This window comes from Fistularia commersonii, chromosome 22, assembly GCF_037954325.1.
Source record: "Fistularia commersonii isolate RoL2024-O1a breed Wild chromosome 22, RoL_Fcom_v1.0, whole genome shotgun sequence".
Taxonomy (NCBI): domain Eukaryota; kingdom Metazoa; phylum Chordata; class Actinopteri; order Syngnathiformes; family Fistulariidae; genus Fistularia; species Fistularia commersonii.
Window position 1 is genome coordinate 13,743,347 of NC_141305.1, and position 22,449 is coordinate 13,765,795.

At 38.1% G+C, this 22,449-nt stretch overlaps 2 protein-coding genes across 2 annotated transcripts in view; one reads left to right on the forward strand and one right to left on the reverse strand.

The window, feature by feature from the left end:
• araf (A-Raf proto-oncogene, serine/threonine kinase) lies at window positions 1-21,425 on the forward strand. Its single transcript, XM_086169183.1, has 16 exons — window positions 1-77; window positions 1,693-1,909; window positions 4,413-4,516; window positions 5,692-5,794; window positions 5,904-6,058; window positions 7,233-7,331; window positions 7,433-7,577; window positions 8,541-8,568; window positions 8,673-8,803; window positions 8,899-9,101; window positions 9,306-9,482; window positions 11,578-11,624; window positions 12,613-12,731; window positions 12,882-13,013; window positions 14,057-14,191; window positions 14,808-21,425. The coding sequence occupies exons 2-16, from the start codon at window positions 1,799-1,801 to the stop codon at window positions 14,946-14,948; spliced, it is 1,830 nt and encodes a 609-aa protein (XP_086025309.1). The 5' UTR covers window positions 1-77; window positions 1,693-1,798; the 3' UTR covers window positions 14,949-21,425.
• LOC147221765 (leukocyte surface antigen CD53-like) overlaps window positions 17,640-22,449 on the reverse strand; it is a 12,451-nt gene continuing 7,641 nt past the window's right edge. Inside the window, exon 9 of the mRNA XM_086169184.1 lies at window positions 17,640-21,924. Coding sequence (XP_086025310.1) covers window positions 21,853-21,924 — 72 coding nt within the window. The 3' untranslated portion in view covers window positions 17,640-21,852. The remainder of the gene's footprint in view (window positions 21,925-22,449) is intronic.

Here is a 22,449-nt window from a genome sequence, read left to right on the forward strand (position 1 = left end):
TTCGGGTTTTCCGCTTTCCCCGAAGTTCTTGACAGATCCGACTCTTAAATTGAGAGAATTCAAGATGGCTGCCACAGGTAAGCGTTTAATTTGTATTTAGATTACATTAAAGTAGTTTTATGTAGGGGGTTTCCCTCATTTATCTTGAGATCTAATTAGTGAGAAATTGAGTGCAGCTTTTTGCACGTCAATGTAATTAGTACACAATTTAGAAATAAGAGAAACAAGTTGCTGACGTGCTGGTAAACCCCCGAAGTTGGCTAACGCGTATTTAGCAGGCTGTGAGTAGCTTTTAAGCTGTAAAGTACGCTAGCAACTGTGTTAGCTATACTATCTCCTCTTCCACTCCAGGAAGCACTCCACCAGCATGCTATCAGTGTCTCATTTCTAGCATTTGGGGAAAATGTAGAAGTTTGAAAAACTTCGCACTGGTAGCATGAATCTGACAGCATGACGCTTCTCACCTACTTGGCACAACCTTTTTTTAAGTCGTTGCTACGTTAGCTCCAAATGCTTGAGCAGCGCACTGAGAGAAACATGGCCTCCTATCAGTCGATATATCATGTTAGACACCAGGCAAATCCGACGCTAAGCTATCCGGCTAACGCCAGCTAGCATGGACATCATCGCAGTAGTCGGCGACTTTTCTTGGTTACAACTGACTGTCAGTGCGGTCAATTTCCTCGTTAATTAAAAGCTCGATCTGACACTTGCATTGTAGCATTTTGAGGGCGAGTTGTCTTCTGCTGTCTTTGGATAGTAGCGGGTGAGTCTTGCGTCCGTGTCGTCTGTCCATGCCACTAATTCACTGATCCTACATATTGCTCCCTGTGATGAATGGCCGAGTGATCAAAAAGTAATTTTTTGGTTTGTTTTTCCGGATGTTTTTTTTCTGTGAGAAAGCAGTGGTGATCTATTAAGCTTTTGCAGGAAAGGTAAAAGGTAAACATTCGCCAAAAGCGACGGTGATGATTTTTTTAGCTTCTTTCAGCAGACTGTTTTTTTTAATCGGACTAGATAAAGGAGCCAATTTTATGTCTAGCTTCTTGGGATCAAGTGATTATGAAAGGAAGATGATCACGATAAAACTATTGTGTCGTATTTTCTAATGTTGCTCTAATGTTGTCTTATCTCGACCACTGAAAGAACAATTGACTACGCTTCAGATATAACCAGTTCATATGCACTGAATTATTATGGTTTTTAAGTTGTCTGAAGAGGAACAAGCAGGTAAGCAATTATTGTTTCGAGATGATTAATCAGTAATAGTGATTCAACTTGAATATTATACAATAATTGAAATGGTCTTGGGGTCAAATTTAACAGCCATAACATACTACAAACTGGCACCATTTTGATAATTTCTTCCTTGTGGATTTAATTGAATTATCAATACTGGTTCTTTGTCTGTAATATTTTTTCCACAGTGAGTCTTAGATGAAACGCAAATCAAAATGAATAATCACAACGTCATCGTACCTTTCTCATTGTATGCAAAATGTTTTAATAATTGTGTGATTCACACTGCTATTTATGTATAAATGGATTAAATTTTTGATTTTGATTAACTATAGTTTCACCTAGAAATGTCAAGGTTTTGGCAACAGGATTTGCTGTGTTTGGTAGTTTTACCTCCACCTAAAATCACATCTCAGAGACTTTCCTAACTTAAGTGCTCCCATGCTGTTACAGGTTTTAGGTAAAGGGCTAACTCTTCTTGAACCTGATGTGCATGAATCATTTCTGAGATTGTATTGTCCGAGTGCTGCATCCTCCAGCTCCTTCCCACTATCCCACTATGTCCTCCACCTCCTCCTCATACTCCTCCTCTGGAGAAACCAGTCCAGAAGATCTACCCCGAGGTGGGGGCACCATTCGAGTCTACCTCCCCAATAAACAAAGGACAGTGGTAAGATGATTTTGCCTATGCTGCTCCTTTAATTCATTCAGTTCCTGGTCAGTTTTTCAGGAAAAGCATTAAGTATCCTGTGACTTGATTAGAGAGAGCCAATTGGCAAGTGTCACCACTGTGAAAGAACATTGACTGCCTTGGTAGTTGTAAGTGCAATTATTCACACAAAATTTGACACTTCTCTCAGTAATATCACTCACAGTCATTCAGTGAGGTAATGAACAGTTGGTGTCAGGTTTCACAGATGGCCTTCAGTATCTCCTTTTGTAATTGTTATCTGGATGCCTTTACAATTCAGATCAAAAGGCATTACATTTTATTGCAAAAAAATTTCATCTTTTAAAACTGATTGATTGCTTGCAATATTGGCACTCAATATTGAACTTGTGTTATTTGAAGAGTCTGCATTCACCTCTCATGCTTTTGAGTTTCAAATATTTTATTAACTTTGCTTTGTGAGAGAAATTCTCCCAAACATTTGCTTTGTTTTTTGTTGTGTTTTTTCAGTTTCTCTGCTTGGCTGAACATGTAAAAGAAGCATACAGATTTCTTCAATTTTTATACCCCGTTCTTTTAATTAGTGCTGTGGGATCAGACCATGCTTTGTGGAGCATTATAAAAAAATCAAATTATCATTATTGAGAAATAATGTTTCTTTGTAAGTATATTTATTGTTACTGAGATATAAAATGGTCTGTACCCGTGAATGACATGACCATCTTAAAACCACCGGTATAATGGTGCAGTGCTTAGCACTTCCGCCTCACAGCGAGAAAGGGGCCTCAAGGGGGGGGCCTTTCTGGGAGAAGTTTGTATGTTCTCCCAATTCTGCGTGGGTTTCCCGGGGTTCTCCTCTTTCTTCCCACAGTGCAAAAACATGCGAGACCCTAAATTGTTCTCATGAATAATGAAAATTAAAAGTCCAATGATTTATTTTTCACTGACTTAACTACCTTTGAACCCTACTTGATTTTGAATACTCTTTAAATCAAGTAAGAATCATTTACCAAGTATATTTAGTTAACTATAGTTAGAGGTCAGTACACCCTGATGGTGAAGGTCAGCCTGGCATAGATCACATTTCCAAGAGAAAAAGTTATTAACAATCATGGAAATGGAATGAAATCCATTTTACTTTCATTTACAATTATTTTTATTTACAATCATTCTCTTCTTTTGTAGACATCATCGAACAAAGGTTTTAGCAACGTGCAAATAATGGCAAAGTTGACATTACCAATGCCGGTGTTGTTTTGGGTTGCAATTGCACTGTTTATTATTCCAAAATATATCACCTTTGCAGTTGAAATGGTACATCTCCCACTTGGCAACGAGACAAATTTTGTTTAGGGTGGATAGATATTGCACTGGCTGTATAAACCGAGGTGTTACTGATTCTCAGTCTTAAAAGATTTGAAAGGAATGAATTAAAGTTTGGATTACCCTTGTGAAATAAACTTCAGTCATTCCTTTAGTCTAAAGTTTAAACATTGTCCATATAGTTTTGTATTTGCAGCTGTCTTTTGCATTTGACAGAAATTCGGGGGAGGGGACTTTAACATTCTTTTTTCGTTGACCATCAAAATAATCAAAATAGAACAGTTATTGCATGGTATTGTCTGCTAGCACCATCATCATCATTTTCCTAGCGTTTGGCCCATATGGCTGCAGGGTCCGATGATCAATCCTTCATCCATTGTTTATAAATTTGCTATTCAAGCAAGAGGTTGCAACTTAGCTGAAACAGATTTGCAATCGATACCTGTCCTGATTATAAATATCTAAAATGATTGATGTATTTTTTTTCATACTATTTAGTTTAAAGAGTCAAATCTGGCCTTAAGCTGAGGAATCCTGATAAATATACACAGAGACAGAATGGAGAGACCAGCGTATTTTCTGCTGATCCACCAGAAGAGCTGTGCGTGCGTGCGTGCGTGCGTGCGTGCGTGCGTGCGTGCGTGCGTGCGTGCGTGCGTGCGTGTAAAAGATATTTGGAACGGTGGAACTGCTTTCTCTAAACACAACACTGATGTGTTTATATGTCACGCCTCTGTTATGTCACACTGTTATGCTACATAAATTCACAAGCTCAGGTAGCACTGGTGAAGAAATTTTGAAAGTGGTATCATGGAATTTTTGTATAAAACTGTTGCACTAAGGCTGCAGCGGGGGAGAACTGAAGCAGCGCTACAGTGTGTGATGTGAACACACACATTACCCATCTCCTCTATGAGGCAATCATAATGAGTAGTTTGTCATTTCATCCCAGATGATCGCAATTTTTTCATCAAGAAAAAAAAAAAATCAATAAAGCCCTAATGCTACCACACAGATACACGTAAACAATGACGGCCAATGTTTTCTGTATGGAGATTAATTTTCAGGAGGTGTCTGGCTATAACTGCACCTTTATGGTAGCAGTTCCTTTACCCTTCTTTGTTTTGTCTTGACGTGGTCCATTGAATATAATTTCAAAGTCAGTTGTTATCATTCACAGGTAAATGTTCGCCAAGGACAGACTGTGCACGAGAGTTTAGATAAGGCACTCAAAGTGAGAGGTCTGAGTCAAGACTGCTGTGCTGTATTTCGCCTTTTAGAAGGGTAAGCGTTCTTATTGTCTGCTTCAATGTCCTTTCATACTTTAAGTGCCGGTATTGCAGTTGTGTTGTCGTTTCTCAGTTTGCAATATGATTGTTTATAGTAAATCTGCTTATTGCCATATAAGGATTGTCATCTGTGCTAACTGATGACTTTTTACACTTTAACAGAAGTATCTGTAAAAAGTCTGCACAAACACAGATTTTTTTTCCTTGTTGAATTCTTGAGTGTCCCTTATCTTAATAATCACCTTAAAAGTTAATGACAGAGTTTTGGAAATGTAGACTTCTTAAAAACTCCAAAGTTTCCTGTCCCAGCCCGGCACAGTGTTACTGCTCAAAAAGCTGCCCAGTTTTTAAGTAAAATAGCCAAGAAGAAGCAGCTTAGTTTGATTTCTTGTTAATAATGGACATCATATGCACCTCATCAATCAACTGCAAAAACACAGAGGCTGTAACAGTATCCAAAATATTACTTGCTTACTTTTGACAAAGACAGGTAATCATAAATAAATGTGTTTGACAGCCTGCAGCAAATAGTTTTTTGAATTTCTTAAAGAACAGACACTAAGTAAAATCAGCAAAATGACAAAGAGACAGAAAAAAGGCCCTATCTTGTAAGTTTAATTTACTGAGCTCTGGTGATTAGATTATTGTCCGAAAATGTTTATAACATCACTATCTACGATTGTATCTACTGAAGTAAAAGAATGTCCAAGCAGTATTCAACATACGAAATAGAAATTATTGTAATAGGGCACATTTACAAATTGTCTGCTGCAAATGGTCAGATATTAACCAGTTGGATTATTGTGACGCCGAACACCTTCTACATGTTTCCCTATTTGAGTGATACACATCGAATGTAAGGCTAACATTGAAATATCCTACCAGGACACAGAACTAGATGATTGGTTGTGCTTTAAAATACTCTTGAAAGTCTCGTGTCTTGACTGAGTAGTTTCTGTGGAAAGACTCAAATTCATATTGAACAGTCATAGTCTAAATTTTCCAGATGTTTTTTTTAATTTTGCGCGATTAGCTGCTATAGTGAGAAGGTCCCTTTTCCATGGCAGAGGAATGTCAAACTGCAATGATGTAAAAAGAGGATTGATATTGAGTAAAAACCAAATAACTTCTAATGTTTCGTTTTTGTTTTTTTAACTTTTGATTTGGCAGGCGTAAGAGACTGACAGACTGGGAAACAGACATCACTCCTCTAGTTGGAGAGGAGCTTTTAGTTGAGGTCCTGGATGATATTCCCCTCACAATGCACAACTTTGTAAGTAGCAGGCAGGCAGCTAAAATGTATTGTACATTTGTTATTAAAATGGGTTTCCTCTTAATGTTGTAAAACTTTGTTTCAGAAGTGCTTGTGTTTATCTCTACAGGTACGGAAAACTTTCTTCAAGCTGGCTTACTGTGATTTTTGTCACAAATTCCTTTTCAATGGCTTCAGATGTCAAACATGTGGCTACAAATTTCACCAACACTGTAGCAGCAAAGTACCTACTGTGTGTGTGGACATGGATACAGTGAGCAAAAGGTGAGATGAGAGGGAAACGTTTGGTACCAGTCAGGGAATTTTTGTCGAAGTCTTATTGTCTTGGCAACTGGAATTGAATTTCTTCACTTGAAGACGTTTCACCTCTTATTCAATTCTCAAACTGAAGAAGCCTCTTGGTGTGTGTGTGTGTGTGTGTGTGTGTGTGTGTGTGTGTGTGTGTGTGTGTGTGTGTGTGTGTGTGTGTGTGTGTGTGTGTGTGTGTGTGTGTGTGTGTGTGTGTGTGTGTGTGTGTGTGTGTGTGTGTGTGTGTGTGTGTGTGTGTGTGTGTGTGTGTACACACACATCTATATATATATATAAACACACATATATATATATATATATATACACACACACACGTATATATGTGTGTGTGTGTGTATATATGTGTGTGGGTGTGTGTATATATATATATTCATACACCACTGTGTTTGACTGTACTGCTTCTACAGTTTTGAAATAACCAACTAAATTTTCTTTTGAACTGTTTCCCTCTTGGTTCCTCAAAAATCTGAACATGTTTTTAAGTCACATTTATCCAGAAAAATTTATTTCTAAAGTGTTAGCAAAATCTGCAGCTGCTGCAAAAAATCTTTCCAATAATGTGTGGGAACTACTTTTTTTTCCCTGAATTTATTTATTTATTTTTTTAGGAGACTGATCCAATCTTGAGTATTTGTGTGGTCCAAAAGAATGTCACCATTTGCCTGATGTGATCTCATTTTACTGCTATGGCTTTTCAGTCCTTTAAGTAGTTTGGAAGATTTTTTGCCTATTGCTACTTAAAGAATATCCGGCCGTAGGGGTGTTGGTTGGCTCCTTGCCTGTTTCAGGTCCCTTCATGGTATTTATTTAGGATTTAGGTCAGGACTTAGGACTCACACATTCCAAAACATTGAATTTTTCCGCTTTAAAGCAACTTTATGATGCTTTTTTTACAAAACGGATTAAACCTCTTTAAAGCTGAAGTACTTTTTGTGAAGTTAAGAAGAGCATGAGGTAGAAAAAAGTTCCAATTTAGTGCAAAAATTATTCTGTTATACTTAAGATTATACTAATTTTGATTTCACTGCACAGAGATATTTTAGGCCCTGCCTCAAGAACTTGATGGCTATTATTGTGCATTTTCACGCTGATGGTCCTTTCTACCCCCTCTTGCCTCCTATTTGTGCAGGTGTGAGACCAGTCCCTGCACAGATGAGTACCCTCAGATATTATTGCCAGAAAATTCCCCATCACAGAGCAACATAGCTTTAACCCCAGAGCCTGCTGGGTAAGTTCTCTCCTGAGACAATTCATGTATTAATGAATAGGATTGTAAGATGAGACTCTTATTTACATGCGTATAATGACCGCACGCTTCGCTAAAAACAGGATGGACCTCCTTTCCCCCACGTCGGCCTTCCGCTTTCCCATGCCCAGTGGAGATGGTCAGTCTCTACAGAGGCACCGCTCCACCTCCACGCCCAATGTTCATATGGTCAGCACAGTTAGCCCTGCGGGTGCCAGCATCATAGAGGTGAGTGTTAGCTTCTCAGCCCGTGTTTAATCAGAGAAAATTCTATTGTTTCCCAACCTGTCAGCCTTGAAACACATTGGGAGGATTGAACTGTGGTCACAAACATTGTGAGACAAGATTCATGTAGAGGTACAATACTAACTTTGTCCAAAGTAGTTTCACTGTTGGTTTCTCTACTTACTGCAACTATTGTTCCGTGTTCAGAGCAGTTGGACTGAAACATTCAAAATCTTCAAAAGTGTGCATTGCAAAGTACATTTGTGGAAGGCTATTCATTTGCTGTCAGGTTACTTGGATACAAATCTCCTGGAATCAGACTGGCAGATGCAGATCTTGCAAAGGTCTCATGGCCAATTGGAGGGACAATAACTGGTGTTGGCATCAAAAAATTGTGAATGTTTAAATTTGAGCTACATGATGATGTTGATGTTTTACTGCTATAAAGAAAAAGCTATATTTTTTAAACATAGTAATATTGAGTTCTCGTACAACGGAAGAGAATCGTATAATAATGATCCTGAAGTGTTCCATTTGAACAAACAGTTTCTTCATTTCCTTGGGGCCTGTGTCTACGAAAGTCCTTTTCTCTCAGCTCAAGATGCTCGATGTTCTTTGGCAAATTCCCAGGCACAGTTGCTTTCAAGGCACTGTAATTTTTTTTTATTATTTCCGTTGCTTATATATACTGAATAACCAAGAAAGTAAACATTAATTGATAAATAAAGCAGGGCACTCGGTCAGGTTTCAGTGACCTATTCTCAAGATGGTTTGTGCAATGCCATCCAAAATGTAATAGATTGTGGTAAAGCCTTGTCAATAGTGGGAAGCAAATGATTTGTCTCCCTGCTATTCAATGTTTCTAATGTTCAGAAACATTGTAATTTTAGTTTGCCGATGTATCAGAAACATAATTTATCTTTATGTTGATGTATCAAATGTATAACATTTCTCATCTTTTTTTAGGAAGCACTAAAATTCAACAACATAATAGGTATGGTTTTACTTATTTTCCATAACATCATAATCGCTATTAATGCATTCTGTTATTACCTGTTTTTTTTCCCCTGAAAATATCTCATCCTTTTATCTCTGCAGGACCTGAGCCATCACCGAAACCCTCAACCAGTCCACCCTCTTCTCTTGGTTCCCCAGGGAGGAGACCTCCCAAGTCCCCTTCAGAACACAAAGAGCGCAAGCCGTCTTCGTCTGATGACAAGAAAAAAGTGGTAAGTGGTATTTCTTTCTAAATTGTCTTTATATTGATCATTCCAACAGCTCATTCAAATAATGACCAGTTTGTTTGGAAATGTGTTCAAATTAGCACAGAGGAGGGTACAGGGACTCGAGTTACTACTGGGAAGTTCACTCTCGAGAAGTCACCATCCTAAAGAGAATAGGTGCAGGCTCCTTTGGAACCGTCTTCAAGGGCAAGTGGCATGGAGATGTGGCCATCAAGATTCTAAAAGTTACTGAGCCAACACCTGAGCAGCTGCAGGCCTTCAAAAATGAAATGCAGGTTTTGCGGTGAGTAGTGCTGTTTTTATTGTTCAGTAGTACCTTCTTTTAGGAAAGCTTTAATTCAGCTAAATGCATTTTAATCATGATATTTGGAAACATAAGATAGATTAAATGAACACTTGTGCTAACTGGAACCACTTCGACATGAGCTCCGGGAATGACTTTGAGTTAGATAATTTATCCTTCTCTTTTTGATTACAATCTCTGCAGGAAGACCCGCCATGTCAACATCCTGCTGTTCATGGGCTACATGACTAAGCCCAACTTTGCCATCATCACTCAGTGGTGTGAAGGCAGCAGCCTGTACCGCCACTTGCATGTCACAGAATCCAAGTTTGACACTATGCGCCGCATCGATGTGGCCAGACAGACTGCACAGGGCATGGAGTAAGGTTACCTCAAAAACACTGCTCAGTGACAGCTACCGTTTGTGGCCGGTTATTTTAGTTGCTATTTATACACTTTATGTTAATCAAAGTATTGCCTTTACATTATGATATGTTGAAGAGGTTTTAAACCAAAAAAAAAAAAAAAACAAACATTTGCTTTGCCTAATCCCAATGATTGATAATGTTACAAAAAGAGTATTGCTAAAGAAGCAAGCTCAGGTGATGCAACAACAAATTCCCTTTTATTCCCTTTTACCAATTGATTAATACATAAAAAAACAAAGTATCATTCAAAACAATAATCAAGTTTAGAGAACAAATAAAATTCAACAAATATTACAGTGTGTTGAAGACAGTTTCCAGTCTGACAAAATTAGAGGGGTTTTTGAAAAGTCGTTTGTGTCCAAATGTGATTTTTTAATTTTTTTTTTTTTTTGCTCCTTTTCGTAATGACATTTTATATCTAATGGATTTGATTCTAAAGTTGCATGTACAGTGTAGTAACTCTTAGGCAGCACGTAGTCATTTCCTCTTTGAACTTGTGTTTTTCGAGGAACATTGATATTTTTATGTTTGTTATTTTTCACGGCCCATTCAAAAATTTATAGATACATTTCTGCTTTTTAAGTTTTGGAGTGTGACACATCTTTGTCTTTTGCATCAGGATGAAAATAATACGATAAGCTAAATTTTATTCACCAACATAAAACTATCCCTATGTGACACTGCATACAGTTTTGATGATTTATGTCAAAGTGCTGGAACACCTTAATGCTTGTGTTGGAACATAAGCAGAAATAACAGCTGGAAGTTCCTCTTCTACTGTGAAGCGGTTGCAAAAGGTTTCAGTGACTTAGCAGTGGCACAGACCAATCACTGTCACCAAGGGTACTGCATTGTTTCAAGGACATGCAAGAATTTTGATAATTTTTCTAAATCAATAAGATAGCCAGCAAGTGTGTGTGTGTGTGTGCGCACTTACCTGTACATGCATGTCTATAAGAGTGGGCAGAAATGATATCAAAATGAGGGATGAAAAAGAGAGTAAATTTGGGAGATATTTTAGGATATTTTCAATTTCTCCACATATACTGGACATAGAGAGGAACTGAGGAGACATTTCTCAAATCCACGATGTCATGAAATTAACATGTATTAATAATGGTAATCAAGTGCCATTTAGCAGTAAAGTACACTGTTTCGTTAACAGTAAACATTAAACTATGAGGTATGAAATATAAAGTGCACGCAAATACAGACTGATATTTGACTGCATGAAAGAGTAGCAGCAGAGTTTTTTTTTTTTTTTGTGTACAGTTAAGTGCAAAGGTTAGTAGTTAGTACCATCATGGTATATGCTGAAATAGCAGCATGATGTTTTTTTCAGAGTAGCAGTAGTGCAAAAAAGAAAACAGTGGTAATGTTTTGATATGTTATTGGAGTCCGATACAAAGTTGTGGGACAGACAGGCAGACAGGGAGGGGGGGGCGAAGAGAGAGCGAGTTCAGCATCTTGGGGTGGGATAGAATGTAGGAAGTGGGATAGTGGCAAGAGAGTTTAGCATCCTGACAGTCTGGTGTATGAAGCTGTTGGTGAGTCTGGTTGAGCGAGCCTGGAGGTTCCAATATCTTCACATAGAGGCATCAAATGGAGAATCAGAATGGGGATAATTTGAGGATGAGGCGGAAGAGTAGAGCCTTGAAAACGAAGGAACTGAATAATTTCAAATGGAAGAAAAAGATAGTGAGACATAATAGGGTAGATGGAAAATAAGTAAAGAGGAGGGGAAACGACAAATAGCTGGGGTGTAATTGCATTAAGTGATGGTCTCCAAAATGTTGCCAAGAAAAATTCCTGCACAAATCTTATGCATTACAACATTTGAGAAAAGCTACTGCCAATATCCTTCCAACAACCCATATTGTTCAGGGCCTGATGTGATTTGTTCTTAAGCATTTAGCCATATTCTATTCTTGCACAAAATAGCCTTTTCTGTAGAAGAATCTGTGTGCTTATTGATATGCTGTTCTTTTCTAAACCTTCAAAATATGCAGTAACCAAAGGTTTCTGTTATTATCAAAATTCTTTTTCAGTTATCTTCATGCCAAGAACATAATTCATCGAGACCTGAAATCAAACAGTATCCTTTCTGATGTTCTGTGTTCTGTGGTTGCTTCCTCTTTTGTAGGTTTATGTTAAGATTAAACCAGTGATCGGACTATTATGAACAATATGTTTTTAACAATATGTTTTTAACAAATAAGACACGAAGCAAAAACTCTTTCTTGCAAAATTAGTCCATAAGGATGGGCTCACAAATAGCTCCTGGTTCCTAAAAAGTAGCATCAGTAATTCCTTGTTTTTTTATTATGTTTTAACTCTCATTATCTTAACAAGCCAATAAAACAGACGAGCCCCCAAACCTGGTAGTTATACACAGAAAAATCCCCACCGTCCGTTCAAACTGAAGAAGAGTTGGATGAGAGGTGAAATGTCTTAATGGGAAGACATCCAAGTCTGCTGCCATGAAAAGATTTCAAAAAGAATTCATTTCATAATTAATACATTTTTATATTTTATATTACTACAAGGTGGCTGCCTGTTCTGAAGTGGATTGAAGGACCGGGCTATTATGTAACTTTGAATGATGAGCCAAAACACGTCTAAATCTTTTGTTAAGTGATTCGGCTTTAAACACCAGTTCTCCATGCTGGATTGGGGTTTTTCTGATTTCGCTCATTTTCTAAACAACTTTGCTAATCTGTGGTTGGATTAGAAGTGATTAAAAATGATCGTAATTTTTAATATTTAACGAATCCTTTATCCTATGTCTCTGCAAGTGCATGTTTAGATGTACACCGTTCAATTGCCATAAGAATTCACTTGAGTACCATGCTCTTATATAAAACCCACTTCAAGACCACAAATGCAATACCCAACTTATTACTTAATGTTATTTCTTATTTGAGTGTACTGGTATATCTGGCCCAAAATAAAAATAATAATTCCAAGACAATTACAGTATCAAATGTGGATGTTAAATTCCTTGTCACTGCAACGATACAATTTTTTTTTTTAATTATTGTTAATTTTAGTCCATTTTAGTGCTTCCTGATCTCTGCTACTAGATATTTTTCTCCATGAGGGCTGGACTGTTAAAATTGGAGACTTTGGCCTTGCCACTGTGAAATCTCGGTGGAGTGGCTCTCAACAGGTAGAGCAGCCCAGCGGATCCATTCTCTGGATGGTAAGACACTGCCAAGTAAACAGGGATACAGTAGACGTTAATGGTGTTCATCAGCCATGTGGTTAATTTGAAATCATAACCTTTGATTACAAGGGATTCAGTGCTGTATGTCAAGAAATTAACTCTGCATTTATTTGGTTTCCTTTTCAGGCTCCTGAGGTTATCCGAATGCAGGACACTAACCCATATACATTCCAGTCTGATGTGTACGGCTATGGAATAGTGCTATTTGAACTGATGTCAGGGACTCTGCCTTATTCTAATATCAACAACAGAGACCAGGTGACATAACTCACTCCCGCTTGTACTTTAAAGAGTTGAAATGACATGCAACCCCTGAATTTTAGAGCATGTTATGCTCTAAAAAGAAATTTTCTGGTGTTATGTAAGTCCGGTGTGATAATATTTAAACATCATCTAGCGTGTTTTGTTTTGATTTTTCCCCTCATCCTAATATGAAAAAAAATATATACGCATTACACATGCCACAACAAAAAATCAACACTTTAGTTAGGGTCCAGTATAATTCAAAGCACTTCAAATGTAGGAAAAGTTTATTGAGTATATTTTTTCTGACTGATTTTGGAATTTACTTGAACCTTTTAAGAATGTATTTAAAATTGGTTTCACTGTTATTAATTTTTTTTAGATATTTTTAAGATATTTTTGTTTGGTATGTCCAATTCTAGGTAATTTTTATCTATGAGTTCCCCACTGATTATGAAGTGATTTCCTCATTATTTATTTGATATTTTAATAATTGTTAACGTTTTATTATCACTACTTGTTGATATGCAAACTTGTTTTTATGTTTTTTTTTTTAAAGTGGCTTATTTCAATTTCTTCTTAGAGCATTTTCACATAATTAAAGATAAACGGACAACACAGCCCAAGATATTCATCAGACAAACATTTCTGTCTGGAGGAAAACAGTAAAATCACATTGTCACGGTTTAATCATTCCAATACAATAATAATAATAATGATACAAGTTAACCGTGTGATGCCAAGATCTTGGTTATTTGATTTCAGATGAGGACATTGAATTTTTCTGTATCAAAATATAACCATAGCTAAATTCCCAAGAATTACATAAAGATATGAGCAATTTGATAAAGAGAAAATAGAAATACTGACTCAATGATGCTCAGTCCCAATTCATACGACTAAAGTTAAGCAATTATATTTCAGTGATACCCGCTACATACCCAAGTGTAGTGTTTTGTTATGTTTGCTGTCTTAGCTGTCATTTCTACCACCTTTTGGATCATTACCCTCCTTTCCCACTGTAGGATTTCAGTATTGTTCCCTATTTTGTCTCTCAGATAATCTTCATGGTTGGACGCGGGTACTTATCTCCAGACCTCAGCAAGCTGTATAGTACCTCACCCAAGTCAATGAAGAGACTCATCGTGGATTGTCTGAAGTTCAAACGTGATGAGAGGCCCCTGTTTCCACAGGTGAGGGAACTTTGCATGATCAAAAAGGGAAAAAAGGCACTTCTCTTGAAGTAGAGGTATAGCAACTATACCTCTACTTTTCTGCTACCATTATAAACTTTGGTTATAATGGATACAAAGATAGAATTTTTGAAATAATGACATTTAAAGCAGTTCAAGAGGCATATAATAGAACAAATTCAAACAAGTCAAAATCCAAATAATTTTGTACATTCAGAATCCTAAATCCTATTTTCTGTACAAACTTACTGCTTTCTTTTTTACATTGCTGTTGGTTGATTTAGATACACTTTATGGGATATTGATCTTTATGGGAAGTTTACATTGTTTGCTGATATATCTATAATAGGACAATAGATGCATTTGCCTTAATGTTACTGCTGTACTGGCTTAAACAATCTTCTACTAGATATTTTAGTATAATAAACAGAAGTGAATATATATATGTATATACGCACGCACACACACACACTTACACATACACACCGAGAGCTCCCCTTTTTATATAAATAACAAGATGTTTTAGCCAAGGTTTTATAACAGGAGTTATACATGAGTTTGAATAACACACTTACCAAATGAACACTGTTTGTTATTTGGTTTTTATCCTGGTCAGATCCTGGTAGCCATTGAGCAGGTACAAGACCAGCTGCCAAAAATTGAGCGAAGTCGCTCAGAGCCATCGCTCCATCGGGCAGTCCACGCTGAGGATCTGAACCCCCTCCTGTTCCACACCACCAGGCTGATGCCCCTCTAAGCTCCCAACTGCCCTTGGCAGAAGTCCTGCCAACCTGTCCCAGAACCACAGCATTCCCATGTCTCAGAGAGGCTACATCTGGCTGTCACAGCAGACTGCAACACCCCGACTCAGCCCCGCGTGTGGTAGAGCCCGTGAGCTCCAGCACTGAGTAACATGCAGCAGAAATAATTATGTCCCATTTACTTTTCTTTTCCTTTCCTAAAAAAGTGACAAAGATGTGCTTATCAAGTAAAATAACTACTTTTATCAAAGTAAATTCCCCTCATCAGGCCAATGAATACCAGACCGGTATTAACTACTCTAACATACAGGACTCTCCAGTTGTGAAAACCGATTTGTTGAGCTAAAATACTATTTAAGTTCATCAAATGTGTTGAATGCTAAATTAATCTTTGTGATATTTAAGGAGCACCTTTATCCCAAAGTGAATCTGAAATCCACTCAGCAACCATTATGACAGGGCTGCTGGTCACCTGATCAGTTTAAGAAATGCTTGGACAACCTGCACCATTTCAGTGAAGCAAGGGGTTTGAGAGCCTTGTAAGACATTTTTGTGGGCACATTTTCTTTTAGCAAACATTTCACTGGTAACATTAATCATAGAGCTGACACCGAGCATGTGTGCAGTATAATTAACCACAATGTCAAACCAACTTTAGATGGAGGAGACCGCTCAAACTAGAAGGGGCCTACAATAACAGGCACTTTAAAGATAAGCGCTTTGCAGAGAGTTTGATTGGAAAGGCAAAAGTGATAATAAGAAACGTATCTGGTTGTCTTACATACAGTGTGGAGAAAGTTAAGTAACAAAGACAGCATTCATCTTTATAAAGCAAAAAAGAATGAACATATAAAATCATTGAAGCCATGATGCACTGTAATTAAGACTGCTAAATGTATTAGCATTCCTGTCACTATTCAGCTAACTATTATCAGGTTGTTCACAATGGAGCACTCAAGATACCTGGCTACTGATGCTGCTCAAATTGTGAACTGCGTAGTAAATGTAACAAACTGATTAGCAACCCAATTTGTGAGTATCTAGACATATTTTCCAAGAATTTTACCTAAGCGATTCAAGCTTTGTTTATGAATTCGGAAGTGTGCTCAGTGATCTTGGTAGCATTAGTCTTTACAAAGGCCCAGCGTCACATGGGAAAATGTATTGTTCACAGGACATCTTTTCACTTGTGGCTGGATTGCCCATTCTGATGGCGCGCATAAAATACCTACACTGTTTAACAAAGCTAAATTCGGCTTACAATCCCAACTGACCGTGACATTAGTGAACAACTCCAGTGTCATTTTTCAATGTCCACTTGGTAGACAGTTGACCCATCACAATAACCATACATATCCCTTTAAATTTGCCAATGTGACAGACTAAGCGCTATGACAATAATGGCTTGCATGGCAAACATCAGCTTGCCGACAAAATAAGGGAAAGGTTTCTTTTTATATTTTTAAATTGTGGCTGCCTGTTCATTAGATGTGGTTTTTGTTTTTCCACATCTCAAAAGTATGTTCAAATTGATGTAGGAGACCAGGTTCCCAGTCATACATCAGAGTCCACCAGAACATTGCTGCTATCATTGCCAGCATCATGACTTTTTTGAGGTTTTGCCCGCTAATCTGACTTATGGTGTCATATTCCTTCCTGCCTCTACTGCAGCCAGATTGATGTTTGTGAACTACTGTCAAGTTGGCACTCAGGGGGCTTTCAAATGGTCAATATCATCTTGGACTAGAGTTTCTATGATGTTGTCATTGGCTGAAATACGCTCAATACCAAAAGGAGGCGCTTTATATATTAGCTGAACAGCTGACCAACAGCTTGTGCAACGATTTAAAGCCTTCCGACCAAAGCCAAGTTGACCTAATCTTTGTCCAACCTAAAGAGACTTCCATCCTGTCAAATTAGCATAATGTGACCAGCTGAGACTGAATGCCAGAGCATTTAGGAAAAAATGTTTGCTGAGTTTATAGATGGCTTTGTCAATTCTCTCCTTTTTTAATTTTTTTGTTTTAATTTCCCAAGATGGCCTTCTTTTACTCCCTGCCAACATACCCTGACAGCCACTTATGCTGACAGAAAAAAAAGCAAGAATTAGATCAGTCATCACCTATTGAGTCAAACGTATTCTGATTATGGGCTCAAGATATACTTCCAAGTGTGTGTATTTTCACAGTGTTTCATCAGATTGTAACTGTTAGCTCCATATATAGGTCACGTAACAGTGCGTGATGTCTTCGGGCAGAGCACAGAATCGCATTCACAGAGCTTGTGATGCATTACGTTTTGGGTCTACTTCCATACCTCCATGTCATCACATTGAGGTTACACACAAATTCTTTTAAGTGGCGCAGTTGTTGGACTGCCCTGAGTTGTAAGTAGCAGTCTGAACATAAACGGTTGTACTGATATATAATGCAGTGAATTTATTTTTCTTAGTTTTTTAAGTTTACTACTCTTGTAAAGACTGCAGGCTCACATACTATGTGTACTGTATGTGCTCAACACCCCGCACACATTCAGTTCAAATTGCTCTGTTCGATTGGTCACAGTAGTTAGGCGTCAGTGCTTCAAGTGAATGTCTAAACTTTGAATGATTGTAATAGGCCTCGCCAACCTGTGGCTCCCTAGCCACATGCAGCTGTTACATTCATGTCGATTTTTGTGTTTGTGTGTTGTTTTTTTTTTTTTTTTTTGGTGTGCACGGCGAATGTGTGTTTTTTACTTGTGCAATCACGTGTCACTCCACCAAACACAAAATTCAACATGAACTAAAGAGCCGCATGCAGCTCGGAAGCCACAGGTTGGCCAGGCCTGTAATAGAGGAAGGGTGCTTCCGTAAACTCTAACCTAGTCCATCTGAATTGGAGATGTCTGAAATGAAACAAGGTGTATTGATTGGCTATATGGTCCCTTTCAACTCTTAGGAATTGGACAAATAAAGGCCTCTGCTGTTGTTTTTATTTTTTTTTTTATTTGTTTTTGTGTGCGGATCTTTGCATGTTCGGATCTTTGCATGTTCAACTTCAGCTCATACGGTTTACTTCAAAAGATCGTTATTGCGATGGACTTCCAGCCAGAGCCTTGTGCGCATGTTAGCTTAGAATGTGCAACACCAAATATACTCTATGAAAACTTCACCTGCAGCCCAGTTTTACCGGCTGCGCTCATCCGTCCACTCTATCCCACCTATCTGTTTTCCCTGTCATTTTCATGACAAAGCTGACAATCTTCAAGTTTGTGATGTTGGTGGTGTTCAGGATTGGATTTGGGCCCCGTCAGACTCAGGTGTAAATTCTTCTCGGTGTGTGTGCGTACTATTTTTACCGATGATGGATGGATAGTTTTGTGTATCTGTTGCAGTCTGGCATAACTGCTGCTATTTGGCTGCCGTGCTCCTCAAACTCTTGGGTTGCCACCTGTGCCTTGCTGATAGTTCTGCTTCCAGGACAAATTGGAAGATTATTTGGATGGATGGAGCCTTTTTATGGGTTTTAAATGTCAGAACCACAAACCAGAACTTTGTGATGCAAGTGTGTCCTTTACTTGAACCAGAGCTGCTTATCATCTCAGGATGAACTGTCCCTTTGGGAAATTTTCCATTTTGGTACCTTTTAGTCTATTGTACTCTGATTCTTTCACAAAAATGAAAACGCCACAATGGTTAGAAAAGAAATAAAAGCCATACTGGCGTAGTTGTCCTGTCAAATTACATTTGTTGATACTATGTTCTCACTTGGCACGCAGACAGTTAGTAAACACATGTCCGCTCGGAAGATTGATGTGGTTATTAGTTAGTAGGGTGTTCCCTTAAAGTTGACTTCTTCTTATAGTACCGGAACTACGTTCAGTCCATGTGGCTCCATCAGTAGACTGAAAGTGTCTTCGGTGTAGACGGCACATGCTTGTTAAGAAGCTGGCCATTTGAGCCACTATCTATTTTCAGAGGCTTTGGGGGAAACATTATGTAGCGTTTTTTTTGTTTGTTTTTTGTAACGTCCCTTACTTAAACACAAACAAAAGTGACAGAAAAGGCTGTGGCTGAAAAGAATCTTAGCGGTTGCTAGTAATTAAAAGATATTTCTGGGTTTTTCTTAATACTCACATGCCATACATACCTGAGCTACTAGCAGCTGTAATAGCTCCTCTGACAACGGGGCCATGTTATGCCATATGTGGCCGAACACATCTATTGTCCAGCTTGAATAGTCTCAGCGTCAGACAAATTGGTGTTTCCACAGAAAGAGCTTTACTTCACCATGGTTTTGGGGGGTTAGTAACCAGTTTCCCCTTAATCTGTGCGACTTCGACTGTTAAAGCCTCGCTTCAGCTTGGTTTATGAGCCAGGAGGAGGAACGTGACCACTAACTCTTCAGCTTTCCCGTTGGAATGTAAGACCCGAAAAAAGACCCCGTTGTTTAATTTCACAGGCCAAAAAGTTCCCAATCTGTAATTTCCTTTATCTGCCTGGAACGGCTTCAGCGCCTCCAGATAGAGGCTTCCTGAGAAATTCCTACAGAATTTAATGTCAGAAGAAGATATATGAAATGTAAAAAGAATTTTTTTTGTTTGGTTAAACATGAGTTAAGATCTACATTATCTTAGTCTCAACAAAAGTATGGGGAAAGACATCCTGAAAAATCATCAAAATGTCAAATTATTTTTATTAAAATTGATTTTTACTTTTTTATTTTTTTATGTTCATGAAAATAATTATCAGGCAAGTCAATGAGGACATCAACTAAACAGTGACTTAAATGACCTAAGTTAAGAAGAAATATCTTTAAATTAATTAGATTCGGTCTCCCCTAAAATGATCTTCAATTTCATTGAAATAGAAATACTCGCAAATTGGGAAGCGAAAAGGGGTAGAAATATTTTAAGAATCCTAAAAATGATCATTGAAATAATGTGGAAATTGTAGGGCACAGTTAGCATAATTAGTACAAGTTGCCGGAAATCATCTTTTGAAACGGCTCATAACCCTATCAACTCTCTTCGTGGTTACCTTTTTACTCACGCACATTTGGATTTGTGAGTTTTCTTTCTGGGTCTTTTTCATCCACATGAAAAGTTTTAAAATGTTTCCAGAAATTGATGTGTTGGTAGATATTTTTATTTCATATTTACTGAACCCTAAGCACAATATGTTATGTGCTTTAGAAGTACTTGTGCAGAATGGCCCTGTTTACAACCTATTTATTGATTTCTTTGTGTGAGTTCATTTCAATCCATGATACTCTTTAGTAGTCTTAAACTTGAGTAACACTGTAACAGTGCAAATACATCCTGATTTTTAATTATCTGTATAAAATTTAAAATGTAAACTATGGGAAACACAGACACTGATATATTTCAAAAAGGAAAATATCTTTCCAGCAGCTTCAACTGTCCAGTTTGAAGTAGGAACAATGGTTGCACCAAAGCAAAAGTAATATCCGAAGCTTTACAATGTAGGTGGGGGGGGCTCTCTTTCCCGATCTAAGCTTCTTTGTATTGTTTCCGAAGGGGCAAATAAGGCATTAGAAGCTTAATAATTGTGTATAAAAAATGAGGGGCTGGGTACCCGAACTGTTGTGACTCATTCCAGCGATGGCGACACTTTGTTACTGGGAGGTTGCGGTTGCGGGTGCGGGTGGGGTTGGGTAAACCAGGGTCAAGTGAGACGCTTTTATTTATTTGTGTCGTTGGCAGATGTACTGTCGTGCTTTTAGTTTATGTTTGCAAGGGGGTCGGCGCTCTGGCTCACGGGATGTTTGAGGTACTGCCCTTTGCCTCCCCATCGATTTGTAAGATGCTCCTTTTTTTAAAGATGGACATCAGCGTTGTCTAAATGTCGGCACTTCAAAATGTTACAGATCTATGGTTCATGAAAGCCCATCTTTTCTATACCAGCCGCTATTTACAGTCTTTGAGCAACGGTTGAAAAGAAATACTGATTTTATTTTAAACTTCCACAGCACATCAGCAGTGCTTTTCCATCAGTCTTGACACTCACTTGTTGACATGGGCAACTCCTCAGTTCCCCCGCTTACATCATCATTGAAAATGGTAAATGCTCCGCTTCCCAAAAGAGGACCATGCTCATCCATCATGAAGGAGGAGGGTCTACGCTCACACAGATTAACCGCTGGAAGGTGAACCCATTCAATAACCAGTTTATTTCAGACGGGAGAATGAGGGTTGAGCCGTCTCAGTAGTCCTTTTTGTTATGTGTTTCATATCTGTAGGTGAATTGCAATATGTGTTAATAGTTTTGAGGTATCAGGGGTGTTCAGTTTGCAATGAATGGTATATTCTGCTGTGTACAGTTACATTTTTTTTTTTATTTCAAAAATTACTTGTTTCTATTTTTTGTGTGATGATCTCAAAAAGAACAAAATTATTTTAAAAGTAAAGGAAAATCTTAGTATTTTTTTAGGGTTTTTTCGGTCTCTGAATAAATAAATGTATGTGTCACTTTCTCGCCTATGTTTCAACTTCTTTATCATACTTGTTGCTGTTTCTAAAGGGCTGGTTGAACATGTCTCACAGGAAGTGGTTATAACCTCCACTTTTCATGCTCGACATTTTAAACCAATCTCATCGGGCCAAATATTTGAGATACTTTTTAATCAAACAGCTCACAGCAGTATTTTTTGGGGGGGAGGGTTAACATTTAGTTGCATACAAAGCAGTGGGGGGGGGGGCAAGAAGGAAATTATTTTTGTCACACGCTTCCCCAATATGGGACAAGGACATTGCATTGTTAGAATATACAGTAATTTGTTTTTCTGATTGCTCATTGTAAAAACAGTCTCATCGGATGGTTCTTTCCCCTGCCATTTATAGGACAAAACTGTACAATAATATCTCCTTTCAATTCAGAAATGACTCTTGTTTCCTGATCTATAACTTGTAGCCGAGTCCAGACCTGCTGATGTGGCAGAAGAGCGTCATGGCGAAGCACATTCCCAAGACCTGGCAACAAGACAACACAAGTCAGGCAGTCCCATTGTAAACCATCACAAACATTAAAATATGTGCCACGGGTGGGTTTTTCTGAAAATGTGAGGCAGTGACAGACACGATAGGATCATCATGATTCCACACTTTTCAGGGCAGCGTCATCATTCCAAATCTAATATCAGTTGTAACAGAAGCAAGACCTTTAATTCATAGCATGAAATGCAATGCTGATTGTTTACCAAGTGTTCCATCCAGATTCATCACACTAAAATCAGCTTTCTGCATCTAACCCTATTCTCTGTATCCTCATCACTCGTCCTTTTTCACTACATCTATTAATCTTCTCTGCGGTCTTCACTATGTTTCACTAAAAACTGGAAAAACCTCCAGCATCTGGATGTGATAATAGTATAATAAGAGATGATCAGAATAGGAGTTCCCCTGCCCCGGAGTTACCCTGTGCCAATTTTCTCATCAGGAACATTCTGCATCCTCAAAATTAACAGAACTTCAAGAGAAAACCATCAACCAAAATCC